The 23,692-nt window shown below is 45.9% G+C and overlaps 1 protein-coding gene across 2 annotated transcripts in view; it reads right to left on the reverse strand.

The window, feature by feature from the left end:
- Positions 1–302: 302 nt before the first annotated feature.
- The window catches only part of dlc1 (DLC1 Rho GTPase activating protein), an 86,046-nt gene continuing 62,656 nt past the window's right edge, over positions 303–23,692 (reverse strand). Inside the window, exons 1-14 of one of the 2 annotated variants that reach the window (XM_017406818.3) lie at positions 23,126–23,535; positions 16,615–16,686; positions 14,817–14,898; positions 13,819–13,882; positions 10,257–11,890; positions 9,465–9,644; positions 7,781–7,940; positions 6,126–6,333; positions 5,662–5,878; positions 5,204–5,318; positions 3,311–3,526; positions 2,403–2,620; positions 2,143–2,316; positions 303–2,015 (exon numbers count right to left, since the gene is read on the reverse strand). In XM_017406818.3, the coding sequence (XP_017262307.1) occupies positions 1,916–2,015; positions 2,143–2,316; positions 2,403–2,620; positions 3,311–3,526; positions 5,204–5,318; positions 5,662–5,878; positions 6,126–6,333; positions 7,781–7,940; positions 9,465–9,644; positions 10,257–11,890; positions 13,819–13,882; positions 14,817–14,898; positions 16,615–16,686; positions 23,126–23,138 (3,453 nt within the window). In that variant the 5' untranslated portion in view covers positions 23,139–23,535 and the 3' untranslated portion in view covers positions 303–1,915. Of the gene's footprint in view, positions 2,016–2,142; positions 2,317–2,402; positions 2,621–3,310; positions 3,527–5,203; positions 5,319–5,661; positions 5,879–6,125; positions 6,334–7,780; positions 7,941–9,464; positions 9,645–10,256; positions 11,891–13,818; positions 13,883–14,816; positions 14,899–16,614; positions 16,687–23,125; positions 23,536–23,692 lie in introns of those variants that run through there. The other variant, XM_017406785.3, reaches the window with a different exon arrangement.

Below are 23,692 nucleotides of genomic sequence, written 5' to 3' on the forward strand. Positions count from 1 at the left end.
GCCACGAGGTACCACACTTCCTCTGCTACTTGAAACTTATGTAAGAAACACCACAAAGAGTGAGGTCACCCTCTTCCTGGCCTTTCCGTGGTCCAATCGTAGATTTGCTGGTGTGGAATGGAGTCGCGTCACAGAGAAATATGGTGATAAGGGTCAGTCGGGAGGGAAATCTGCTGCTGGAACAAAGTGTAGAGTAAACAAGTGACTGCAGAGATTAGAGCCGATTTAAAGGGCGAACTGGAAGAACTTCAAGGTGCGAAACTGTCGTTGTTGTTGCACAAAACAGAGAGCCCACATGCCAGTTACTTTAATTCCATTTAATAGTGCACTTTGATTAACCTGTACAGAAATAATATTAATAAAAAAGATAAAACATGTTTTCATTTCTGTAACACAAAGCTTAACATGTACAATAAAATAAAAATAAATGATACGAAACAAACACATACTTGAGGTATAAATATATTTGCTTTAAATTAACTGTTACGTTCATGCGTTATTATTTGGCAGAGACAAACGTTTCTGATATGAACAAATGGCTTAGTGAATAATTATACACTCAACTGGAACAATGCACAGCGTGTTGAAGATTGTTACGAACAAAGGTTACAAAGGCCCAAATTTCACTTTAAAAAAAAAAAACACTGCAGAGAAAGAAGCTTACGTGAAGTATTTACCCTTCCTGTGAAACAAACATCCAATCTACCCTCTTCTTTACAGTAAAACCTGTAAAATCTGCCCCTTTATAAAAGGACTGTCGGTGTTGTCTGTTTTCAACTCATCTTTTCTTATAGTTTGAGGTTTCTGTTGCGCGTTTTTTGACCAGTGCATTGTGTCTTCTGTTCACGTGTCTGTGACAATGGTTTTCTTTTATTTTTAAAGTACACAAGTGATTTTGCAGCCAAAGACAATTTCAAAAACGTGAACTGAGTGAACGGTGCTGTGCTTCCAACTAAACAAACTACTGGTGCTTTGAATAACACTGGAAAGCTCTTTTTTTTTCTTTATTTGGTCCATTAAATTAGCTTTCCTTTCGGATTTCTTTGACGGATTTTGGCACTGCGTCACTATCTGAAAATTCGCCCTATTTTTCCTAACTTTAGAAACAAAAACAACTTCCATCTAAAGCTCACCAAGGATGGCTGAACTAAATTCTTCTCGAGGGACCAAAGTGACTTTTGTCTGTCAGTAAATGAGGCTCTGTCCTTTCTTTTTTTGGTGAGCCAGCCACCAGCACTCATCTTCTTTCTCTACCTGGAAACACTGAAAACCCTGTGTGCTGTCGGCCCACCTGTCAACTCGCCACATCCTGTCTATTGTCTCCACTCAGTCTGCATATTAGCAGCGCATCTGCGTCTTTCCTCAGCCATACATTCATCAATCAGCTCGCTATAATAACGTCTACGGCTCCTCCCGTGCTCCTCTGCAACAGAAAAGGGGACAGAGGTAACAAAAGGCAGACGTCGACAAACACCGTGTGACCAGAATACTTTATGTACACACTTTTCTCTGCCCGGTAAACCCACGTGGCAAATATACATTAACCATTTGCTGCTCTTCACACACACATACACACACACACACACACACACACGCACACATACCTTGATTCTCCCTCGCTTCTCAGAAGCAGTATCATCCCTTTAGATAAAGTCTGAACCATACATCCTGTGTCAGCAACATAATGTCCCCCAGGTCAAGATAAATCTCACAGGAGTCCCACTGTGACAGTTCTAAACGTCAGTCTGTTTTGACCCGGGGCAAACTCATCCTTCAATCCAGCCTCCAGGCTTTGTCTTAAAAGAAATACAAGAAAAAAAAAAAAAATTAAAAGCTTTGACTCCAAATATAGTCTGCCGGAAAGAGACGTTACAATCCAAGAGACTGTTGTTGGTCCAAATTGCACGCTGCTTTATTATTTGTCCAGGGGAACAGTGAACGAGTCCCGTATCCGCGCCACCTCAGCGGCGCACGAGTGTCCGTACAGTTTGTTGTACCACTCTGGGAATCGACCCCTGGAAGAGAAGACGCAGATGTAGAGTTAGCTCACTGGTCTGCTCTCTGTTTATTGATCATTGTTTTTTTTGTTTTTTTAAATGGTATACATTTGATTTGGCCTTTGGTCCTGTGTGATCCACCCACCTGAGGTCGATTCTGGAAATGTGCGTGAGTCTGGACTTGCTGGCTCCACACGGCTCGATGAAGTAGCGCGAGGTGAGGACGTTGGTGCGGACACCCACCGCCGGCACGCCTTCGTGCTCCACGGACGTGCACACGAGCGCGCACGCACCCTTCGGCAGGTCCGTTACCCACGTTCTGGTGGAAATCATCGAGACGGTTTGGCTCACGGTGAACGGGTAAGACAGGAAACGTGTGAGGCGGAGAAAAGGAAGGAGGCCTACCTGAGCAGCAGGTGGTCTCTGGTGGGATGGGGAGCCATGGTGTTCCGGACGTACTGGTAGATCTCTGTCCGCTCGTCCAGGGTCTCCACCACTCGGCTTTCCAGCAGGTCCTCGTCCCACTGGCCCTGCTCTCGCAGCACTCGGGTCAGAACCTCCTCGGGACTCGCGGGAACTTCCACGGTCACTTTCCAGAGGCGCATTGGAAACCCATCGTGCACCTGGAGGAACAGATGTAAAGGCGCTGTTACTTCTCACACCAATTCTTCTGATTTACTAAAACTTTTATGTACTCTGGCAGAAACATGATATTTTAGATAAACGTCAAGTAGTGGGTAATTGTATCTGGAACATCTAATTATCATTTCTAATTCAAATATGCAAAGCCATCATTCTATGAACAGTCCGGGTGTGTTTGGAAACCTCCATCTGCCCTTTAACCAAGTCAGCTGCTTCATTCTGCCCTCTAATGATAAAGAACAACACACACAAACACAGTCTGTCTTGTGACTTTCAAACAGGAGAAAAGATAACTCTATTTATGCTCTTCTGCACATTAGACACAGGAAATGTAGGCCTGGGATAATGGCGAAGTTCTGTTTGTTTGTGTGTGTGTGTGTGTGTGTGTCGCAATATCGAGCTGATGTCATTCTGGGACAGAGTCCAGACAGAGGGGATGGGAGGACGGAGCCAAGAGCCTGGCCATTTTTCACACGGACGAGTTTCTGCACAGGAAACCCTAACTGCTGCTTTTCCACTAACCATTCACAGAAGCCGGAGGCGAGCATCAAGACGACAGGAAACAAAAGGGACGGCTTGTTTACGTGCTAAAGACAGAATAACCCGTGAGCTTTTTGGAGGAACCCGTCCTAAAACCGGTCACTTCTGCGTGCTGAAACCCGACCACTCACCTTCCTGTAGGCCAGCTCGGCGTGCTCGGGCGTGGAGCAGCTGTCAAAACCTTTGAACTTGTCTTTGGCCTCCTTGAGGAGAGTGTCCAAGCTGTCCTGCAGGTAGGCCCTGTAGCCCCCCCGGCCCGCCTCTTCCCCTTCGAGCTCCTCTAGGCGTTGGGGCAGCAGAGCCTGCTCCACGTACGAGTTCCTGCAGCGATTCATCTCCTCGGGAATCTACGAGAAAAGGAGGAGACGGAGGGTCAGAACACACACATACACACACAAAAAAAACCACGTGTTTAGCTGCGAGAACGATCAGAAATGGGAAAAAGAAAGTCCACCTTCTTTCAGTTTTAGGCTTTCAGGTATCACGACATAACTAAAAAAGATCTGGTCTTTTATCAGGATCTGCAATTATTCAAATCTGACCTCTTGTGTACAAAAACACACAACAGATTCCACCATGTTATCATCCAATAAACAAAAACTAAACTACATCTGCCACATCAGCTACACATACAGTAGTAGAAGCATCTTTAGCAGCAACAGCTTTCAATCTCTCACGTGGTTGCGGAGGAATTTTGGCCCACTTTTTTTTTTACAACGTTGCTTCACCTCATTGAGGTTTGCAGATATTGGTTCCTGCTCGGCTCTCTTAAGGTCCCACCACAGCCTTTCAATCAGGTTGAGGTTTGGACTCTGACTGGATCATTGCAACAGCTTGACTATTTTCTTTTTTTTTTGGCCGTTCTGTTGCAGATCAGCTGCTGAGTTTCTGCTGCACCGTAACCCTATTTTGGTCGAGCTTCAGTTGTCGGACAGATGGCCTCACATTTACTCTAAATCCTTTGGTCTACAGAGGAGCTCGGGTTCGACTCGATGACGCGCCCAGGTCTTGTGGCAGCACAAAAAGTCAACATCATCGCCCGTCCATCGCCGCGTTGACAGATGGATTTAGAATAGATTTGTTAGTTACAAGATCAACATATTATGTCCTAATACCGAAACACTAAATTTGAAAGAGGATATACCCCCTCCACCCCCCACCCCATGACCATATGATGTCCAAAAGGGTTTGATTTGCATCTTTACAATATTACTTTCTCTACTTTGTGGGAAACTGTATTAAGTGCTTCCCGGATGGGAATGCGCCACATGTAAAACGGGGTCAAAATCCTGACCTCATCCTCCAGCTATCTGTGGCTCGTTCATTCATATCTGTCATCTTTAAATTAAATCCAGACGGCATGATGATCTAAGACTCTCATTAGATATAAAAAGACCAGAACAAATCAAGTTAAATACAACTAGTTGTTTCATAGGATGTTTTCCTTTTACGAAAGCCCCCAGGAGCAAATTCAAATCTAATCGTAAGACGATCATTTTGGACATGATTGAGTTTGTTCGTATGCTACGATGATGAGCACAGGAAACCAGGAAGCTCTTCCACAATCTAAATTAAGTTTGAGCGGTGGTAATGACCCACAGTGCGTGGGGTTTTTAGCTTTTACTGTAGCACGTTATGTGGATTTGTAATGCTGGTTATTTCCTGCTAACCAAACCTGACTCACTGTTCAGGATTCATGGATTATTGTAAAGTTTTGTTTTTTTTTTTAACACAAATAACTGTTTAGCGTCTAAACGAACACAAATGAGCCTAAGCAGGAGGTCGGTCACAACATCGTGTTACTGCGTGAACAAACGTCAGCATGAATCGGCTCGATGGGTTGCTGTTTACACGACAAACGCAGGGACGCGAGGTGCGTGACTGAGCCCGAGGTGACATGAAAACAGCTTTTTTTTTTGTTGTTGTCGTTTTCAAACACGTTTTTTCCACGAGTAGGTCAGCAGGTAAATCACGTGTGTCGCCACCGAAAGCGAGCCGGTGTCCAGCGCTTTTCAAACACTGACCCGGAAGAGCTTCCTGCACTCCTGGATCATGTGTGCCAGCCCATGAGTGGCAGCCAGGTTCTCGTTCAGGTCCCTCTGGTCAGGCTTTCCCAGCATCTGCTTCCGGTTCATCACCCTGTCGCAAAGATGGAGAGAAATAAACAAATGCGAGGTTAATGACATCCCTCATGCGGATGGTGTGCAGAGCAGAGGGCATGTAAACAGAAGCGAGCCTCCGTATAGAACTGCCATTTGTTGAAACAATATCTGCCTTATTGTTTACGTAACCTCTCTGTTTCCTCCCTCTCTTCCTTTCTCATCTCTGCTCTCCATCTTTAGCAACCTACTCTTTTGTTTAGTTGGGTGTGAGCCCTTCCTGTTTTCCAAAACGCACAGCGTTCCGAGCGTTATGCAATCTGAGCCCATGGTACCCGCGTTCGTTAAAACGCCACCATTACTCGCTGGACTCAGCGACGCACCTTTGGGAGGAGCTCTCCTTGCGGCGCAGGGTGTTGAGGTGGAAGAGTGACGGCGCCAGGCACACGGCCAGGTTGGTGGGAGTCATCTGGTTCTCGGCCACGCTCGCCGTCACGTCGCTCAGCAGGCACAGCAGCGTGCGCAGCGCCTCCCGGTTCTCGTCCGGCAGCAGCAGCACGGCGGCGCGGGCCGCCTGGAGACGCAGCTCTTTGGGCATGTCTGCCGGAGGAGACGGCTCCGTGTTAATGCAATTAACCACGTCACGCTGAATCACGTCAGACTTTTACGCACGAACAGGTTCGTTCAATGAGGAAGTTGTGTAAGGCTGCCAAGAATGAGCTATGATGGCATCTGTGCTGAACTTGGTGTGTTACATAAGATAACATGCGCACATTATTTGCCTCATGGAAAAAAAAAAAAAAGGGGCATTAAACAGAGAGCTCCCATTTCTTTGACATATTCTTACACTGATAGATCTGCAGGAAGGTCTCAGACAGCTTGCTTGTGAGCAGAGGTTCTGGTAAATCTCGGAAATACTGCTTCAGCATGTCGGCGACGTCGTAAGCTGACTGGCCCTCGTAGTTGACTCCGCCCCCGTCCGCGCCGCTCGCCTCGTTCATCTGCCGGAGGGCTTGGATGCGAGATTTGACTCCGGACTTCCTGAACAGACCCACCTGGTAGGAGGAGGAGCAGAGAAAAAAAAAGAAAAAGAGTTATATCATACACAAGACCTCGATGAACTCAAAATTACCTATTGGAGTCAGTTTTAGCATGAGTGCAGTGTTTGATCTTATTAATAAACTGAAACGATTCACGAGTCCAAATCACGCAGTGAGACATATTTTCCAGCAAGAGGCTCTTAAGTCTAAAAGCTAACACCCATAAATTGAGGGGTTGCAGCTAATTTGATTATATCACATAAACAGACTGTTGACTGGATTTGCAAGGAGCTCACATGACATCCAGTGTGCATTCTTGTATAAAACCCTTCATAGGAACTCATCGGTGGCCTTTTAAGGCCGTCTGAAATGGCAAACACTTGGGAAAAAAAAAAAAAAAAAACGGGACTAAATGTCCAGTTGGAATATTTTCCAAGAGCTTTCACCACCTCAGAAACAGAGGAGCCTTGTCCTGCTTTGAGAAGAAAGCCATCATTCTCTTTTCAATTTTGCATTCCTTTAACAGCTATTTTTTTTTTTTACTTTTTTCAGTTCTTTCCCTCAAGGATGCGGGTGCGCTCTGTGGACCCGTTAGCTAAAACAGAGAGACAAATGTGACATAACGGACGAACATTTTGGATTCTCCACAAGCACTCAGCCCGCTGCTTCCAGAGAGTATGACAGGAAACAGGAGAGAAGGGGAACTGTATGCCTGCACTAATCAAGTGTTGTTTTTTTTTTACGAGTACAATCAACCATCTTATGTAACATTCGTTTAAAAAAAAAGAACTTGACTGGAAATTTGACTCAGTAAAAATCCATAAGTTTGCATTTTAGCTGAAAATTGAAGCAAAATTGATAAACTCCTGAATAGAAATTTATTTGCAATGTTTTTATAACTAAAACTTTACCAATTTCTAATAATTACATTCAATCCTAAATAGGGGTTGGACCCGATTGTCTGACCAACACGCATCCAAACGTCTCAAATTACATAAAATGCTGCAAATCTTTCTTTTTTATTCAAGACGAAACATAAATAATGCTTACAAACAAGCATGAAATTAAATATATTGTATATTTTCTGCACTCACCAGGTTGAATTATTTCTGCTGAAAAGTGAATGATCATGTTATGGCTTGTGTGTGTTTGTTTACATATTTGTATGTCGGTTAGCAAAATATCTCTTGAACCAGACAAAGGATTTTGATGAAACTCTAAAAAAGTAATCACTGGATGTACATCTACAACTTATTACTTTTACAGTCAACCCAATTTAAGATGGCTGCCACAGCAAACCGACCTTTGCCAAAAAAAAAAATGGCCGTAACTCAGTCAATTTAGCAAATATTGAGCTAAAATTTGGATTGGTAGTAGCCGAGAACACTACCATGAACACTGATAAAATTGCATAAGATATTTGTTTAATACTTTGACACGCAAGTTAAATTTGCGACCTTACCTGGTCGAGACAGTGATTGCGTAAGTAGCGCATGGCTTGCTGAATTCCCTGAGGGAGGGGCTGGCCCGTCCGCTGGACGATGACTTGCAGCGGCACACCGAACACGTTCCTGTCTTTGTAGTCGCGCACTTTGATCCGCTTCATGAACTTCGGCACCGCCCTGCAGCATGCACACGGGAAAGTAAAAATCTACCTGCAGCTCTCACACAAGTCGAAAGTCTCCAGCTTAACAAACGCGTGGGACCTGCGTTCTCCTCATGACTACAAATAAGATGGGATCGGTAAAAATGATCCCTGTCTCCGATGTGAATGGGTTCAAACTCAAGACAAACCAAACCCCAAGACGAGAGTGTTTTATGTGACTTTTAATCTGTCTGCAGATTTTATGGGACGGGGGGAGTGGGTGGTGGTGGGGGGTACAAGGTGAGAGGAGACCAGAGGGATGTCAGCCACTGTGATAAAACCCACACTTCTTTACACATCTGTGGCTGTTTTTCCTGTTTGTTTCTCTCTGAGAGCATCCGTGCACATCAGAGCTGGTGTTCAGTGAGTCTGTAACTGAAAAACAAAACCCCCTCCAAAGTCGAAAACACAACAACACCGCCGCTGGTTTCACAAGAAGGAGCCCACAGATTTATGGATGTGTTTCTATCTGCAGGGGTGTGAGTGTGTTTAGCTGAAGGCCTCTGTGCGTGACTCGGGACAAGTGTGTCTTTGTGCGGGCCGCCGCCGCCGCCGCTCACAAGACTCGGGAGCGCTTCTCGGAACCACGGTTCGAGGAGACACAGAAACACAGAAAAGAAGGGCACTTTTTTTATGATCGCCAAGGGAATTCTGAATATGTACGAGCCCCGAGCGGCCAACAATCGGACCCTGTCTTTCGGCGAGCCTGTCATAAGACCGCCGCGACGCCTTCTGTTTCAGCACAGGGAAGGCCTCCAGCAAAAGGAGGAGAAAACACAAGTTTTTTTCACTTTCAATTTCTCAAAAACAGACCGTACCCAGTTATGTTTTGCATAAACTCTCTGAAAACAATGCACTAATATATGACCACAGAACACAGAAGCAGACAAAAAAAACAACTTTTTATGTCCTAATGCTTTTACCTTTGCTATAGATAGTGCTTTTTTTTTTAAAGGACCAGAACAATAGATACACTGTTGATGCAGGCCTATGTGTTAAGGAAGAACAGGAACAAGCCAGATGTCGGGTTTTCCTGGATAATTGAGAGCAGCGTATAAAGTACCTAAAATGACACTTTGGAAAAGACGGTATGAGCAGAAGGGCAACTCTTTCCAGCCTGCAGCGCAGCACCTTGCGTGTGAACTGCCATAATTGCACCGTTCAGAAGAAGACAATGTGCACCCCTTCCCAGCAATTATGAGCCTGGGAAAAGAATGTGAAACCCAACCTCTGTGGACAGCCGTCACAGCTCGACACAACAATTTGCAGATGGAGTGGATTGAGAGACGGGTTGGACGGAGGGGTGGCGGCTGGCTGAATGGAGATATTTTAGGGGGGGGGGGGCATAACCTAGAGAAACAATAATGTGACAGATGCAGAGGCTGGTTCACAAAAAAACCCCTAGAAATCTGTATGTTAGTCAGGAGAAATGGGCCTCCCTCTCGGTGAATACACACTTCACACTTCATGCGAGTCTTCCATTTCCCTCCAATCCACTCACCAGCTGAAGCCGTGTTTGTTCGTCGGGGTGTGTTTCTCCAGCAGAGCGGTGAGCTGCAGAAGGGAGAGCTTCTGCAGCAGGTTCATCTGCAGCACAGACTGGCAGCTGATCTGGAGCTGAGCCGAGGCCAAGCTGGGCCGATGGGAGTTCTGGAAGCTCGGCCAGCGGAGCTTCTGCGGCCTGAAACACATCGGAGGAGAAGAAGAGGAAAGGCCAGATTGAGACATCAGAAGGGGAACGATCATTAAACTCCTCTGGGATCTGTGTTCTGCTCCTGCTTTGTGTGCACACAAACAATGGAAACGGCACACGGCGCAGAACAAATGCTGTGTGGCCGTGTGATCTGCGCCGGGATTACAGGGACATATGCATACATCAATCAAGAGATTATCTTTAAAGGTAATTCTGCCGGTAAATTCCTGAGAGTATAGAAACAGTCCCCATGGAGACGGAGCAGAATTCCTAAGTACTCAGCACCATTATGTAAGAAGAGAAGCCTCGGCTTGTCCTTCTGTGTTTATCTTTAACCGTCACCTTTTATTGAATTCTCATTTTTGTCTGGAGACTTAGCATTTGTCTTCTTCTGTTGGTTTTATGTGTCTTAAACAATAAGTTTATCCAAGTATGAAAAAGGTTAAATCAAAAACAAGTACTTTTATTTGGGAACAGCTTGGATTGTGGATCAATTTGAGTAAATGTTGCTGGAGAAATGATTTGTGGAAACGGTAAAAAACCTATTCCGCTGTTATGCATAAGAAAGAGGATGTTTTGGATTCTTTTGTTTCTGCTGACCTGCTGGTTCGAGTCAGTGACGCTCCCACGCCTGAGTCCCTCCTCTCCCTCATCCCGTCCTCCGCCTCGCCCAGCGGGTTTCCTGTGCTGTCCTGGTCACTTCCATTCTCCGTCTCCTCCAGCCGGTTTTGCAGGGGAGAGGACGGGCAGGGGGACGCCGAGTCCAGGGCCGAGTCGGAGTCGCCTTCTTCCTCTTCGTCGTCGTCGTCCTCCTCCTCCTCCCCGGCCACGGCCTCCGACCAGGCGTTGACGAAGCCACTGACGTGCTGCAGCACTTCCTCCAGTTTGTGCTCGTCCCCCTCCTCCTCCTCTGCCTCCTCTCTCTCAGTGAAAGGGACGTTGTCATAAAAACTGAGCCGGCTGTCCACGGAGCCCAAAGAGGCCTGGCGCTGGCGCTTACTTTGCCGCCCCCTGAGGATCACCGAGTTCCCATTGTCGTTCCCGTTGTGATGGCGGGAACTCCCATCCTGCAAGGCTTTGGGGAACGTTCCAGGCTTGTGGCCTTCGGGTAAATAGAAGAAGATCATGCCCCCCTCCTCCTCCTCTTCTTCTTCTTGTCTGCTCTTGCCTTGAACGCCGCAGTTGTTCCTGCTGTTCTGCTCATCAACAGACATCCCCTTAGTCGCCTGGCAGGGGATGGGTGGGGCAGATTTGGGTGGGGGAGGCTGCTGAGCCGACGCTTGCTGGAGAATGCTGAAAGGGTCAAACCCCTCCAGATACATTCCTCCCCTCTTACTGGAACCGGCTGCCGTGCTGTGGCTGCGAGCACGGGTCACTGGACTCGGCGTGCTCACCGCACTTCCGCTGCTAGCCTCAGACTGGCTGCTGCCGGTGCTCCCAGTGCTGCCGTTGCTGGTCTGCGTGGAGTAGGACACCGAGCGGTTCCGGTTCAGGGTCATGGTCTGAGTGGGGTTGCGGTGGTGATTGAGGTTGATGCTTGAGATGTCCACACAGTTAAGCCTCCTCAGTTTGTCTTCATCCAGACCCTGTTTGGCAACAGGTCCACTGATTTCTGGTCTCCCCCCACTGGTACTCCCCTTCTTCTTCCTCTTGGACGAGACGCTGCTGCGAAGCCGTAGGCTCTCCATCCTCTTCAGGAAGCTTTTAGCTCTCGAGCGTGTACTCTTGCCACTGCCTCCCCCTCGGTCCAGACTTCCTCCCACCATTCCCGTTTTGACATCGAAGGTGAAGTGCCTGAGCGTCTCCAGGGGTGATGGGGGCAACCCGTCGGACAGAGAGTCCTCGTTGGGGCCTCCAGACCCTCCCGTGCCCGAGGACGAGCACATGCTGGCTACCGAGCTGGCCCGTGTAGCACCGACAGGTAGAGCTTCGTTTGCGGAAGCAGCAGCGTGACTCTTCTCCTCCCCTCTTCCTCCGCTCCCGCTGCTATGGATGGAGCCCACCTCCGGCTGCTCGCTGAGGTCAGTCAGCACGCTCTCAGAGCTGTTGCCCTCACGCAGGGTGGCCTTGCCTTTCTGGGACACCTGGTCCTTGGCGAACATGGGCTGAGCAGCATCTGCTGGAAACGCGGAGAAAACCTCCAGCTCCTCCATGCGGGACCAGCGCTTGCTGTCTCTCTGGAAGGTCCAGCGGCCACTGATGGCACAAGGCTCATCCTCGTCCGAGTCCTCGCTCTGAATTAGGGTGCGAAGGAGGGGACAAGGGAGGGAGGAACCAGGGGGGAAAGAGCGGGAGGGAGAGGAACAGTTAGTGGACATTATGCATGGCTACATTTTTCCACATCTTTTACAGCATTCCTTACTGCAATACAGGAAGCTATCTGGAGTTATGATTTTTTTCCCCCCCAGAATTGCTCTATTTTAAACTACATAAAATATAATTATATACAATAGCTGTCAAATTCCTTCCTAACACAAGATCACTCAGAAAAGGTCAGAGGGAATGCTGTGAGAAGATAGATCACATTCCAGTGACATGAAAGGGCAACAACTTTGGATAAGATTAGCTCAATCTGAGGTCACGACATGAAGAACTGAAGAAATTTTATGATTTATCACTCAACATGTCAGTCTCACCTCAAGACTACTTGACAAACACCTACGTTAAACGATCAGCGCAGAGGCCTAAAAACAGAGTTGCAATTAATATACAGGCGTTTCAACAGAACACATGCCTCCCCCAGTTTGGTTAATCTATCGCAGACCCTGAAGGGAGTTCAGGAAATTCCAAAATGACCCCCATAGCTCACAATGCAGCCAGCCAGACTGGGGTCACCACCCCCTCTTCAGATAGAAGAGAAGAAACGAGACTTATGCACTGCTACTGTCATGTTTTTTTGTTGTTTTTTTTTCCTAACAGATGCCGACTCGATTCCGATCACTTTGCAGAAGCAAAGCTGCATTTTCATTCACCTTTAAGGAGCCTCGTTGTATATAATCCCACTTTAACAAAACCTAAAAACTTTTAATTTTATTTGATTTTTACCAGGTAAAATGTTTGAGAACCAGTTCCTTGACCTGGAGACAAACGCAACGATTGTGTAGCACTGTTGCTCATTCCCCCAGTTATGTTGGTGGAATACGAGACGGCAGCGGTAATTTAATTTGTTGTGCACAAAAAAGCACCGACTGGCCAGTAGAGCTGGAGCCGTTTGTCAACATCCTGCACGTATCATATCCTCGAACCAACCGAAGCGTCCTCAAAGAACAGCGGCTACTCGGAAGGTCACGTGAAGGAGACCGCAGAATAAAGATTATTTATTTTTGCCAATAAATCGGACAGAGGGAACAGAGCACAAAGAACAGGAGACAGGGAGGGGATCTGAAGGGAAAGGGAATGTGAAGACGTGACAAGATCAATGCATTCCTGAGTTGTCTGGGTGGGGGGTGTGACGTGGTCGGCTCTCGTCTCATAAGAGTCGAGGAGTCAGAGAGGCAAATAACCTCTTTGACTCCTCTACCTCTGTCTGCCGAGGTGACACACAGAGGGTCATCCTAATGAAGACCACCACCCGTGGAACAAGGATGTTACTATGCAGCCCTGAAGGCTGTAGGGGAATTACGGGTGATTTGGATAAAACTGGGTAATTATTCCTACAGAGTGACAGTGTCTCATTCAACACCTTCTAGTTTACTTGAATCACAGAAGAATTTTATTTTTTTTTTCTAAGAATGTGGCTTCACTGAGAGAAACAATTAAGGTTCAGCAAAGGTGAGAGTTCAATTTAAAAAAAACAACCGTTGTCACATCAAACCACCAACGTATCCAGGAGATCCATGATAACATTACTTTGTTTATGATAAGTCTAAAGAACAATGACAAATCTGAAAGAAAAAAAGTGCTTTAACAGGGGGAGGTCCAAGTGAATCTGAACCCTTAAAGTTACCCTCCCTTCCCCTAGGGTCCTCATAGTCAGCTTGATCTAGAAGTAAGCTAAACAGGTGCCTGCTCATTAAAGAAGATGAGAGAAAATATAGCGTCGCCTCATGGCCACTGGGCAAACTAATGATGGTCGGGTTCAGGAGATGCAATTGTGTGTGAAGAGGCTAATATAACGTCTTTTGTTTCCTGAAATGTGAAAAGTGTAAGTGTGTGCACTTACTCTTTTTCTTTGCGGCGATATCTCCAGTCTCATCAGAGCGCACTTGTTGAGAGTGTTCAGTCTCCTGCAAAACACACGAATTCTGTTAGACTAGCATAAAGGAGTTTAAACATTTCAGCTCATTGACCTCGCCTAACTATCCCACAAGGAGGATGTATACAAGAAGAAAGGATGAAACGAGATTATAAAAAAAAAAAAAAAAGAGCAGAGGAAGAGAAAGACAAAGAGGAAGCCGGTTAATGAGCCGCTGAAGGATAATCCCCTGCATGAACGAGGAAGAGACAGGGGAAAAAAAGAGAGCGCGAGGTGGATGAAATCTGCTGGGGAGGGGACGGAAAGCTTATCCACCCTGCCACCTGGAGAAGGGGAGCAAAGGGTGGTGGTGGGGGTCCTCCCTCCCGAGAGCTCTTAGAGCATATCATGTAACAATGGAGGGATGAAGTGATGGGAGCTGAAGGATAGTTGGGGTTGTGAGGAAAGGATGAAAGCCTGCCAAGAGACGAGGTTCTGAGATGATGGCTTCCAGATGCACACACGGACACCTGCTAAGTTTCATTACGGAGACGTGGAATTGGATTAAGGGGCTGACTCTATTAAAGAACCATTAGACCCCCATCCTCATAAGCTAATTAATGTGACAGAGACAAACAGCTCAGTCTCGTTTTGAGTTTCTTACTGCCACACAAAGCTCTTCCCCTACACACAAACTCCTATAGAAGATATTTAAGATGTGAAATTTTGCATGTACCTAACAGCATAAAAACAATATCAGATGTAAGGAGCTTTGCACTGAAAGGCAGGCGTGAGATATGACGGTGCTAAAGACTCTGGGGCAGTTTATGCTTCCAAGGCGTTTATCGTGAAAAATCTTTTATCTTATCTAAAGCATTCTACAGCAAGCCTCCTTTTGAAGTTATGTTTTTGTGTTTGTATGTGTAGGCTGACAAGTATTCGAACACACCTTCAAAGGAAAGGTTTGGCACGATTTGTTATCTCACCTGCAGAGAGCCTCGATAGCGTCTCGGTCCAGGAAGTCGTGGTCCCTGGTGACTGAGGAAATGTCGATGGGAAACTGGGAATCTGAAAGCACGGGGGGAGAGTTGGGTTAGTTTTTGTGGTGTTTCTCCGATTAGATCTGTGTGTTCAGATTAAGCGGAGTTGCCGCCCCTAGCCCCCGAACACACCCACCTGCTCAAACACCTAGCTTCTCCCTCAGCACTACAACCTTGATGAAAAGCTTAAAAAAAAAAAAAAAGAGGAAGCGGCGTCTTAGCCGACCAAACAAACACAGCTGCAGCTTTCAAACCACGCAGGCAGGGGGGATCTGGAGCACAGGGGGACTGATTGAAGAATGACAATAGGTCCTCCTCTGCTACTCAGAGGTCCTACTTCCTTCTCTGCTTCTTCCTCTCTCGAGTCAGAACAAGGGCCACTTCTTCAGCAAGTCACTGCGCCGGGAAAGGTTAGTGTGCCTTAAAGCAGAAATATTTTGGATGCTCTTCTGTGGCTGGAATGCTTCAGATAGATGGATGGACACTGAGGATGCTGAGGGTGGAATGTGCTGACCCTATCCCAAAGAGGAATCTTACATCTACACCCTCAGGGGCAACGATGATAAGAAAACGCAACTCATGGAAGGCAAGCATTTTCACCTACTGGATGCTGATTAAAGCGGGCCTATCAGTCTGCTTATCTTCAGCGGGTCAATAGACATTCTCCCATGGAGAGATCAGGGGAAAAAATGTGTCTTGCATGAACATGATAATAAGGTGCAGATGACAGCAAGATACAAGGTGGCTCTTTTAAAATCTGTCAAAGTGATTGGTTGTGTTTTGAGCTTTTGTTTAGGTTCTTTTACGTATATAACACATGTGCAAAACCACAATGGCCATTGAGTTTAAATGGGAAACCTCTTCACGGTGAGGTGGAGACAAGCAATGACCTGCTGACAGTGACAGCTTGGTCCTTCTGTCATCATCTTGTAATTACATAAAGGGCAAATGGTATGCTAATTGAATGCTATAGAAGCTCCGACCAGCTACTTGGATTGTTAAGACTGCTTGGCAAAGTTTGGTACATGTGTATGTAAAGCTCAAAGGTCAAGCTGAGCATCTGTAGTCAACCATTTGCAATTGTTTGAGTAACAATGGTTTTAATCAATAGCCAAGCCTTGGTTGTTACGAGCAGTTACATACGACATCATGGTCACACCTTGGTTAATATTTGAAACATAGTAAAGACTGTGCTCATGTACGAATGACATTTCTTTCATTTGAACATTAGAAGAACAATGTGCGCAGTGTGTGTGTGGTGCAAATGTAAAGGAACATCATGTGGATGTCGGGCAGACTGATGAGCTAACAGCTAGTCTGAGTAGGTCGAAGACCAGGCCTGCATGAACTTTTCTGAACTCTTTGAAATTGGAGGTGTTTTAGGTTGACAGCAATCCAGTTTGAATTGAAGATTTTGCAATTTATAGTTATATAAAAGTTCATGAAATAGACTTTGCATGAACATCTGTGACATTTTTGAGTCTGGAGCCGTTTTATTTAAAGACGGTAACAATCCTCTGCAGTCTTGGTCCCACTCAGACCAGCCATTAGCTCGTCAGTCTGGTCAGAAATGAACTCTTTCTCTACCAAATGAGACTTTTCAAAGACCTACCTACAACAGGTAAAACATTCTATTACCCAAAAAAAACTTTTACCAAAATTTCAAAAGATCAAATCTTAATTGCTTGGCCTGTTTCTGTTAAGCACGTGGTGAATGTGTTTGAAGTGTCTCAGTGTTTGTTACCTTCATAAAGCTGGGCATACTGTGGGAACCCTGCAGCTCGGAGCCAGGTACAGGCCTCTTTGGCTTCAATCTCTACAAAAAGATAAAGACAGGACAGGAAGAAGAGCATGTCAGGATGTGGAAGACTCCTAAAACTCACGAAAACCTACATAGGCGGAACCACATCAATGATTTACAAAAACATCCTCTTGGTGAGAATGACATTTTCATTATTTAACTTTATTTTTCATCTTTTTGAGACCTCAACGTGGAAAAGAAATCTGGATCTGTAGACCTTAAATCTGCTGACCTTATTACCCATCTGAAACGTGGTCTCCCTTCTCTTATTTCCTTCTCCAGCTGGAGCTCAAAGCATCATTCCAAACAAGTCTGTCAACACCCTCACATGCCAGGTGTGAGCCACTTTTTAGCTCCTTAGCCAAGTGAGGTGCTGGTTTTCATAGCTCACGCGTAAATCTCCAATGCCTGGATGCTTTAAATACAGTTTTGTTTGTGTTGACCACTCGCCAAAGTTGACCTATGAGCGCAATACGGAGAAGTTCAGGAATGTCTGACAGTTTATATAAGAAAAAAAATGCTTTAAATTTGACATGTGTTGTTCTCAGCACCCTTCCTCCCCACAGTCGAGCACATTCGCAGCACCCGCCAAACAAACTCTTTCATAACTCCCTTTAAACACAGGGTGTGACATTTGGGCTTGTTGTGCTAAGTGCTGTGACTGAGCGTGTCGGAGGAGCCACGAGGATGTCTCCCAATTATGTGTGAAAGCCTTTTAGATGACATATGCCAAGTGGCCACAAAACACCAGCTCCACGGAGACAGCAGTTCAAAGAGGACACAGGAACGCGTCTCAAGGCTTTCGAGTGACGACTTTGCGACGTCCGCGCAGAAACAGGAAGTACAAAGCGTGGCATGAAGGTGGCATAAACAAAACCTGAAGGACTAAAGCAGGAGACTCTGCAGACCTAAGAAAGTCAGACTATTATTCCTGTATTTAAACATCATATGAATGTCTGTTAAAGTGTTAACTGAGATGTACTTTGCAAATGATTTCTTTTTTTTGGATTCGTAATTACTTCTGCATCTCTACCTTGTTTTAATGCTACATTACATTTGGTTTTATATTCTTTTCATAGATGTCAAAAGACTGCTGTGAAGAGTCTGGTCTACACGATATGCAAGCATACCAACAACATGCATCGGTGGCAAAGAAACTCTCAGACAACAAGGTGTGACGTGACCAGAACAGGGTCTTTCCTTTGCCACTCCAGGGGCATGCAGGTCCTGCAGCAACCTCTAGCATTAAAACCAACACGAACATGACTATTTGAGAACAGAAGTACTGTTTTCCCCCACTGAATGTGAAATAGCATGTCTTAAGGAAAGGGGAAAAAAAAATTGTATCCGAGTGTGTGTTTAGTTCTGTATTTCTGGAGCGCAGTAAACCCAAAGAAACATAGAAACCAAGGTGTAATTATACCAACATCCTTGAAAGCAAACGCTGCGCAGAGCTGGAGGCTCTTGTGTTTTACTTGTGTGTGCGCATAAGCTAGTCTGTGTTTGCAAGAAACAACTCCATGTTTAAGGACAAATGACTGAAAAGACAGCGGAGGCCGTTGAAATGCAAATGAGACAGACAAACATCCCATCTTTCCAACCCCAAAGGCTCAGAATAACAACTTTGCGACCCAGTAAGCTCCTTTAGTGTGTAGCTATCCAAACACACGTCCCATTAGGCTCAAATGTGTGTCAAATCCACGCCGCAGAGACATAACAAGAACTTAATGTGCCCGGAAACAGTGACAAGAGCATCCACCACACAGATGCATCAAAGTGAATATTATGTCAGTGTGCCACAGCGTTTCACCAGATATTCACGGAGTTAAGTAAGGATATTTGTTGGTCACAAACAGCCAAACCATAGAGCAGCACAAATGCATGCATATGTATCTGCATTGGAACAAAACCTAAAGTTTCACCACAGCAGCAAACAAAGACAGCCTACCTATCCTACCACACCCAAGCAAATCATTCAAAACTTGGTTTGCTACCAACCATTTTTTTTTAAATCCCCCAAATTCCCAAACCTTTGCCAGGGAACTACCTCACTTCCTCTTTCTGCTTCCCTCGCAGGAAGAGGACCAAGAGCCACTAACCGACCACTTGACTGGAAAGGCCCTGCCTTCATTTGTTCCTGGTCAGATAATAGGCAGGGAGGCAGCCAAGACAAACACGAGCTCCGGTGATTGTGTGTACCAAGCAAACGTCCTCATGGCTAAAGACAGATACAAAGCCACACTGTGTTATACTTGGAACCTTAAAATAAGATGCCAACAAGCGTCAATTACTGAGCTTAACCACAAGTAGAAACAACAAAAAAAAAGTCTCATTTATTTTAGTATCTGTGTTAAGTCGGCTGTGAAGGGAGATCGGGTCGGACCAACAGTTCATGACCAAAATAATGATGTTAATAGAACAGACTAATTACTAGGAGACAGCAGAACACACTCCTCTCTGTGGATGTAAGCTACAGCTGATGAGCTTTTATTCCCTACAGAGCTCAGGGTTATGAACTAGAGGAGTAACAAACAATTTCTAGACTCCAAACAGAAAACCTCACCCTTGAACATTTCTTCCAGTTCCATTTCAGTCTGCCGATTGTTTAGCTTGCGAACACAAGAGAGAGAAACAACAATGTGAGCAGATTAAAAGCTTCAGACCACACCAAAACCTCTGGTTCTGCTGGTAAAGGAAGCACAAAGCCTCTCTGTCATTGCAGGACAGGCAGCGGATGTGTGGCCACAGCAAAACTAGCCTTTCAAAGAATCCCGTTAAATAAATGTCACACGTTCCGACGTAACGAGCCTCGTCTTAAATGTACAGTGTTGTCGACGGGCCTAGAAGGAAATCCCCTCGGTAAAGTTAGCCTCAAGTTACTTCTGGCTGATTTGAAAGAGCAAAAACAGCACAGTGTGACACACTGCCTCTCAGAGGGAAAGGAAGTGATTATCAGCGGATAATATGTCTAATGAAAGCCAAACCAATGCTAATAGAGATTTCATTCCAACCATGATTGGCTTTATTCCAAGACTTTGGTCAGAAGCCATGCAGAGAGCTGCCAGTGGGTGTAAAACTTCATCTACTTAACATCTAAAATGATCCATTCTAGTTGGTGTTTGCTTTCCTTTTTGACTTCCTCTCCACTCTCATCTCCAGTGTTGTCTCTGCTTATTTGGACTCTGCTCGCCACTTCTCTTCTCTCCCTTCCGGAGGCAGGAAATTCTCACAATTGCCGACCACAGCTTCCCGCCATCGCAGGAGGCAGTGGGGTTTGGCTAGACTGACTCTGAATGCTCAGCTCCAGTGGGAGTTTTGTCAGCGGCCGGCAAACAAAGGATGCTGCTCCCCACCTCAAAGGCTCCGCTACAGCAAACTGGAGGTCAAGAGCCTGAATGTGGTTATCTCTGATGCCGGCTCTTTGAAGCTGCAGATTGAGAAGTCTGCTTGGGTAGCGGCTGTCGTGAACCGAGGTAGCTTTATCTGAAATTACCCAACCACTGCTGGGTTTTGAAGGGGCGACTGTAAAAGAACCCAAAAAGGTTCTTATCAACTTCTGGTCATCCCGGTGGAGCTGTAAAGTGGGTCTAGACGGGTAGTGTAATAAACCAGACAAGACTCTGCGAGTAAGCAGCAACCTACACGGAATAATGCCGCATCTATGTAGCTCAGAAGCTGGAACTTGGATCTGGGAAAGACGTCACACACACACACAACTCGACTTTGTTCCAGCTTCAAGTCGGAAAATCAGAAGGAAACGCCGACTGTTGTGCTCAGACCAGGCCAACTAACTAACTAACTAAAAATCATGCATGAATCTGCATTTTACACAAATGGTCACAAATAGAGGTTACACAGCACTGCATGCATAATTTAATTATACAAACTTTATTGAGATCATACTGCAGTTAACACCTCTGTGTGAGACAAGGCTCCGGCTCACTCGTTTCTTTTGCCACTTCATAGCTCTCTGTTGTACCCATGCGCCTACCATTTTGTTCCCATGTTCCTAACAATGCCATTCTATTATTTTTTCTTGGTAGTTAAATTTGTGGATGATTAATGACAAAACTTAACAATTGGGTTCTGATTTTAGAAGCAATTCTCCTCTCAATCGCGCTCTCTCTCTTTTTCTTTTCTACAAACGATCAAGCTGTTAATAGCGTGCAGCTCTACGAATGCTGTTGTGCTGTGAATAAAACAGTAAAGTGTGTTTTGAACTTCACATGAGCTGGAAGAGGAGTCTGTGGAAAGAGATGTCTGGGCTTCCCAGCTCAAGCTTCCCGACTCTGGAACAAGCGGCAAACAATAAAAAAAATCAAATCCATTCTTACGTTTTATTTGAATCCGTGGACGTCTGGGTACGAAGTCAGCAAAACCGCCAAAATACAAAGTGGTGAAAGAAGGAAGTAAACAACACCTGTGAGGCAGCCGTATTTGTTAGGATCTTGGGACTGGCAGGAAACCCCTGCCTTTCCAAGTTGGGATTTCAGTTCATTTTTCCAACTTGGAGCTCTAAGATTCTGATTTCAAAGTACAAATTAAATGAACCCTAACGCTGTGAGCCAGAAACCGAGCAGTTTTTGTTGGTAACTTGATGTGTTGAAGTTTTCTCACTGATACACAAATCAAACTATTTAATGGGGAGCCTCACTTTGACTCTTAACCTGTGAGAGCAGGGTATACGGCTTGTTTTTTTTAAGTGTGACCAGTAATGAATTGGAAAAGACTGCTGATACCAGATTATTCTTTCTTGATGGGTATCATGTTTTGTGATTTCGGCGCTGAGACAGTTGGCGTTCACAGAGAACGGTCTGGCTCTCAGCTAAGTGATATGGTGCCAGGAATATCACCATCTGGCTAGCCTCGAGCTACACTCTGTTGATACACAGACAAGAAAAAGAAAAGGAAAAAAAAAAGTTACTAACACGATTCTTTCCAGTTTTTCGACCACCAGCTGGTGTAGGCATGCAAGCACAGATCCACCGGCACATACACACACACACACAGCTGGTCCAGATGGATCATCGCTTCACTAACCCCAAAAGCCCCCCGTGCCCCCTGATGACAGATTTATGCTCACGCGGAGCGCCCTATCCTTGGATCAGGTGACCAGGCATATTCAAAACCTCTGAGAAGCTTTCTGCAGCCAGATTACAGCCTACCTGCCAGAGACCCCCACCACAACCACCCTCCCCCCATCAAAACAGATCTGAAGACAGCCCTGCAAAAAAAAAAAAAAAAAAAAAAAAAAAAAAAGCATCATTTGGATCCACTCGCAGGACATGGATGTAAATCTCTCAGATAAGGCTGCAGCTCACTTCCTGTTTCGCAGAGTGCAGATGAGGCGCGTTTCCTTGAGCTCCCAGAAAGCCCCGGCTTCCACAGCTCAAACCGAAAGGCTCTGAAGACGGTGCCGTTCAGGGGCTTTGGGTCAGCACAGGCAGACGCGTGGCTCTGAGCGTGCTCCTAACTGAACCTCGCTGCACTCAGATCTGTCCCAGACCTGAGGTCACCGATAAGGGAGTCCTAAGCGCTGGGATAGACAGAACTTAGACAAATGAAACACCAAAAAAAAAAAATAAAAAAAAAAAAAAAAGAGAGAGACAGAGTAAAGCCCGGCAGAGAAAAATAGAAAATAACTGAAAACAGGAGTTCTGTGCAGCCACAACCCCTAAGATTTGCCTGTTCAACGGATGTAAGAAGTGTCACCAACTGGTACTGCCCCATATACCCTTGGATAATCTCAAAACACACTAAATACGATTTACATTCCAAGTCCAAGATCAGTTTTCCCCACCCACCCTCTCCTCCCTCTTCAGAAAAAGTTTCATTCAGTCAAATCTGCTAGAAACTTCCTTTGGCTGCTATTCTGTGTGCGTAAAACACACACACACACACTCACACACAAAAAAAAACCCCAAAAAACAAATGGTGGTGGTGGGATCCATAGAAAGATTTTTATCAGGCGTGGCAAAGCATCCCCTCACATGTAGGTGTGTGTGTGTGTGTGTGTGTGTGTGTGTGTGTGTGTGTGTGTAAGTTGGGGAAGGTTATCTTGTCAAACAAAACCCGGGGATATTCAGTGAATTGTAAACAGGACTGGGGGTACGTGGAGGTATATGCGCCAAGCAGGAATGAGGGGGCGAGGGGGGGTCTTATCTGACAGCCTGCAGCGTTGAGCCTTGAAGAAGACCTAAAGGAATCTTATACGATGCGGGCAAGAGTCTAACAAAAGATTTGGACCTTTAAACATCAGAAAAACATTTAAACAGAAACTGCGCCGCGGCTAATCACCATAAACGTCATTATTCCTGTTATTCCGACTCCCAATATCAACAGGAAATGGACCGAAACATGAAGAAAATATCCCGAACCGACAAAAGCGACGCACGGTCGAGCCATTCATGACTGACGACTGGCTGCTTTGACGGAATGAAAGAAAGAGACTTACGTGTTAATATCATTTCGTTTTGTCGACGTGACAGCGCGCAGCTTGAAAGCCAAACTTTTAACTCCCCGGCGCCGCCAGCTCCTCTCCGCCCGTTAGGACCGCATCATAAATCCACAGCAGAGGGTGGGAGGGAAAAAATAAAAAATAAAAAAAATCAAACGAAACGACATAAAATAATATAAACTACACAGTCGGGTGTCCTGAGATCGAAGCGCGAGGCGGTAAGTCCATGGTCAGAGGTGCGACACAGAGAGAGAAACCCTTGGAGGTGGTGCGCTCTCCTCTCCTCTCCTCTCCTCTTCCTTTTCCTGCGCGCGCGGCGCCGCGGCTCCCAACAGGAATGTGAATGGAAGAGCTGCGTGATTCAAGCTGTAGGAATGGGTCACTCTGTGTGGCTCCACCCCACACACACACACACACACACACACACACACACTCCCACCCCCACCTGATAAGGAGCTGCAGGAGACGCCGCTCAGAGAAAGCGCAGGGGTGCAAGTTTGGAGCGCATTTAAATCCGGAGGCCGTCATTTGTCAGGTTTGTCCCGGGGATTCTGGTGGATCAGC

The sequence above is a fragment of the Kryptolebias marmoratus genome, linkage group LG3 (genome assembly GCF_001649575.2).
Source record: "Kryptolebias marmoratus isolate JLee-2015 linkage group LG3, ASM164957v2, whole genome shotgun sequence".
NCBI classification, from domain to species: Eukaryota; Metazoa; Chordata; class Actinopteri; order Cyprinodontiformes; family Rivulidae; genus Kryptolebias; species Kryptolebias marmoratus.